General features: G+C 46.2%; 1 protein-coding gene across 2 annotated transcripts in view; it reads left to right on the top strand.

Annotated features, from left to right (window-relative positions):
* The first annotated feature begins 3,775 nt into the window (after positions 1–3,775).
* The window catches only part of LOC111979959 (myotonin-protein kinase), a 34,446-nt gene continuing 33,973 nt past the window's right edge, over positions 3,776–4,248 (top strand). Inside the window, exon 1 of one of the 2 annotated variants that reach the window (XM_024010655.3) lies at positions 3,776–4,180. In XM_024010655.3, coding sequence (XP_023866423.1) covers positions 4,012–4,180 — 169 coding nt within the window. In that variant the 5' untranslated portion in view covers positions 3,776–4,011. The remainder of the gene's footprint in view (positions 4,181–4,248) is intronic. The other variant, XM_070449282.1, reaches the window with a different exon arrangement.

Below are 4,248 nucleotides of genomic sequence, written 5' to 3'. Positions count from 1 at the left end.
AAGTTGATTCAGCTGCGGGATCGGGGCACCACCAGTACAGAGCTTGCTCAGGAATGGCAGCAGGCAGATGTGAGTGCATCTGCACGCACAGTGAGGCGAAGATTTTTGGTGTCAAGAAGGGCAGCAAAGAAGCCACTTCTCTCCAGGAAAACATCAGGGACAGACTGATATTCTGCAAAAGGTACAGGGATTGGACTGCTGAGGACTGGGGTAAAGTCATTTCTCTGATGAATCCCCTTTCCGATTGTTTGGGGCATCTGGAAAAAAGCTTGTCCGGAGAAGACAAGGTGAGCGCTACCATCAGTCCTGTGTCATACAACAGTAAAGCATCCTGAGACCATTCATGTATGGGGTTGCTTCTTAGCCAAGGGACTGGGTCACTCATAATTTTGCCTAAGAACACACAGCCATGAATAAAAGAATGCGTACCAACACATCCTCCGAGAGCAACTTCTCCCAACCATCCAGGAACAGTTTGGTGACGAATGCCTTTTCCAGCATGATGGAGCACCTTGCCATAAGGCAAAGTGATAACTAAGTGGCTCTGGGAACAAAACATCGATATTTTGGGTCCATGGCCAGGAAACTCCCCAGACCTTAATCCCATTGAGAACTTGCGGTCAATCCTCAAGAGGCGGGTGGACAAACAAAAACCCACAAATTCTGACAAACTCCAAGCATTGATTATGCAAGAATGGGCTGCCATCAGTCAGGATGTGGCCCAGAAGTTAATTGACAGCATGCCAGGTCAGATTGCAGAAGTCTTGAAAAAGAAGGGTCAACACTGCAAATATTGACTCTTTGCATCAACTTCATGGAATTGTCATTAAAAGCCTTTGACCCTTATAAATATACTTCAGTATTCCATAGTAACATCTGACAAAAATATCTAAAGACACTGAAGCAGCAAACTTTGTGGAAATTAATATTTGTTTAATTCTCAAAACGTTTGGCCACGACTGTATGTAGCATGATTATAGAGGTTAGAGAGGTTAGGAGGTTGCAGGTTTGAATCGTAGGACTGACAAGATTTCAAAATCTGACAAGATTTCAGGTGCCAATTACTACCGTTGTGTCCTTGAGCAAGACATTGAACACCAAACCCACCCCAGGGGCATTGCACTGCACAGCTAACTGTGTGCTACTCCCAGCCTGCCATGTGTGTACAGTATGTTTGTGATTGGTGTCAGCAAAATGTCACATTTCTGTTGTACTGGACATAAAGATATATTCTATTCTATTATATCTATTCTATTTTCTTATGTTCTCTTCTATTCTGTGCGTGGGGGTGCTCTATAGTGACTGAACAGCACTGCTGTCTCCTGTTATACATTAGACATAGACACAATGTCTCACAGTGTGTGCTTGATAATGGATGCATCCGAAATTGCACCCTATTCCCTTTATATAGTCATATATAGTGCACCTTGGTTAAAAGAAGTGAACAATGTAGGGAATAGAGTGCCACTTGGGACACCTCCAATAACTCATCGGCTCTACCGTCCCAGTCACATACTGTACTGTGCATTAGCGCCCACTCTGTGCCTAGATAGAACGCTCTGATGAAGGCGATTCATGTCGAAACATAAGCTCATTGTTTGTTTCTCCCGTCAATAAATCTATCAGATTTACTGAGTGCTCTTTTTTATTTACTCTCCTGGATATCCTGGGTAAGTTTTGGGGGATTTTCAAGTCCCTCAGTTGAGCACCTGATCCCCCCTTTTTCATTTAATCTTGGCTGAAGCACGTTTGGGTGTATCTTTTTTCCAGGTAGAAGTTGTCAGATTACCCTCCCCTAATCCTAACCATAATTATTTGGGTTGAAATGTAAAAACAGATCATAGGTCAGCATCTAGAGGCAACTTCACTTAACTTTATGGTGTCTGTTTGAGCACCAACCAAGGTTGGGCTCAATTCCATTTTAATTCCACTATCCCAGGAGCTAAAGTGACAAAGTGACATTTTGTCAACTGAAAACATTGGGATTAGAATTGGAATTTCAGTTTACTTTCTGAGATCACTGAATTGAAATGGAAATGCAAAAACTGACCGTAGATCAGAATTGGGTCTGACCAGGGGGAAGCTAGCTGCCCAGCGTTCTGTGCTGTGCCCTGGCGTGTCCCAGAGTGCCACTTCCTTAGGAAAACATTCCACTTACACTGTCTGCACCACACTACCATGTGGTTATGCTGTGGCTCCCATACACAAACACAGACACTCACATGGACACCACACACACATTCACTAAGTCTAAGATATGCTATGCACACATCAGTGGAGGCTACTGAGGGGACACACATAATACAAACACGCTGTGCACATACTGACATGCTAGATGTGCACCCACAAAAGACACAAATGTACGTAGACATAGGAACGTACGCAGGCACACCTGTGCTCTACATGCACAAACGCCTAAGCGCATGAGCTCAAATACGGATGTACATCAGGGAAAACACACATAGACAAGAAACACACTGTCATATGTGTGCACAACATGCCGGCTTGCACCCACACAAGCACACATGCCCGTCACTGTCACAAACACAATTCAAACACACATATCAATATGGTGTTCAAATGAAACATACATCAATATAAATCACGCGTTCGGTAGAATTTGCTATGAAAACAATGAAATATTGGAACAAAATGGAGAACAAATTCAAGACAATGAGAGGCCGATTTGAGGCAAGGGAGGCTGGAGCAGTGCATAAACAGAAGAAGAGAGGAAGGGGGCAGTTCAGTGGAGCAGTCAAAACAGAAAAGTTGTGAGAGGGGAGGAAGGAGACGGAGAGAGGGAAGAGGAGAGAGGAGAGGAAGAGAGGAAGAGAGAGGAGGAGAGAGGGGAAAGAGGGAGAAAGGGGAGAGGGAGTGAGGAGAGAGAGAGAGAGAAAGAGGAGAGAGGGAGGGAGAGGAGGGAGGAAGAGAGAGGAAGAGGGGAGGGAAAGAAGGAGAGAGAGAAGAAAGAGAAGGAGAGAGCGAGAGAGAGAGAGAGAGAGAGAGAGAGAGAGAGAGAGGAAGAGAGAGAGAGAGAGAGAGAGAGAGACGAGAGAGAGAGAGAGAGAGAGAGAGAGAGAGAGAGAGAGAGAGAGAGAAGGGAAAGAGGAGAGAGAGAGAGGAGAGAAGAGAGAGAGAGAAGAGAGAGAGAGAGCAGTAAAGAGGGAGCAAAGCTTACAGGCACACAATGAGCGACAGACAGCGGGGAAGTGGAGAAGGACAGACAGACAAAGATAATAAATGTATGGACAGACAGAGAGTGGAGGATTTTCAGAGCCAGTGAGCTGGACAAGAAAAGTGGACAACCACTGTGCCCCTGAAAAGAGTGAGTGAAGGAGGGAGAGAAAAAGGGAGGGAGGAGGGCTGTGGAGATAGAAGATGAGAGAGAGGTGAGATGGAGGGATCTGCAAAGGTTGAGGGACCAAAATAGCTCATGGACCGTGGACAGTTTTGTAACAGTCGTGTGAGAATTGTGGAGACAATAAAGCATGTACTGTACCTGCAGTACAGAGTAGTGTAGGTTTTGGTTTGACCACATACAGTTCTAGAACATGGAGCTACAATTCTGTGAAAGAGGTGAACGATTTTGAACTTTGACGTTTTGGGAGGCAAGTATTGACGAATGAGATGGATGAGAGAAAGACAGATAGACTGAAAGAGAAGAATTAAGAAGTGGTAGCAGTGAGACAAAAACAGAAACCAAGAGAGGGGGCCAAAGGGTAAGAGAGAGAGAGAGACACACACACACACACTGTACAGCGTGACGAACGAACAGATGAGAGTGGAGTAGCGAGTGGAACAGAGCAAAGAGAGAGGGATCAAGAGYGAGAGAAAGAGGGAGGGAAAAAGAGAGTGACAGACAGGGAGGAAGAGAGAAAAAGACGGGGCACTGTAAACTACAGGAAGCCCCAGTGTCAAACAAACAGGGGACTAGAAGAGCTCCAGTCCAGAACCAGCCACCAGCCTCCAGTCTCCATTGACTTCAGGGAGTCGCAGCGCCTGCTGGACAGCATGTCGGCGAGCCCTGGGCCTCGTGACTCAGACCGACTGCTGTTGGAACTCCAGGCCCCAGGGCCGGTGGGACTGCAGACACTGTTGGACCTGCTAGTGGGGGTGTACCAAGAGTTCCACTCGTCACCCCTTGCCAGGGAGAAGTACGTTGCGGGCTTCCTGCAATGGGGTCAGTCCCTTACTTACAAAGCCTTACTGTGTGTGTGTGTGTGTGTGTGTGTGTGTGTGTGTGTGTGT

Source organism: Salvelinus sp. IW2-2015, linkage group LG20 (assembly GCF_002910315.2).
Source record: "Salvelinus sp. IW2-2015 linkage group LG20, ASM291031v2, whole genome shotgun sequence".
NCBI classification, from domain to species: domain Eukaryota; kingdom Metazoa; phylum Chordata; class Actinopteri; order Salmoniformes; family Salmonidae; genus Salvelinus; species Salvelinus sp. IW2-2015.
The sequence above is the reverse complement of the archived record's forward strand: the minus strand, read 5'-3'. Positions and strand labels throughout refer to the sequence as shown.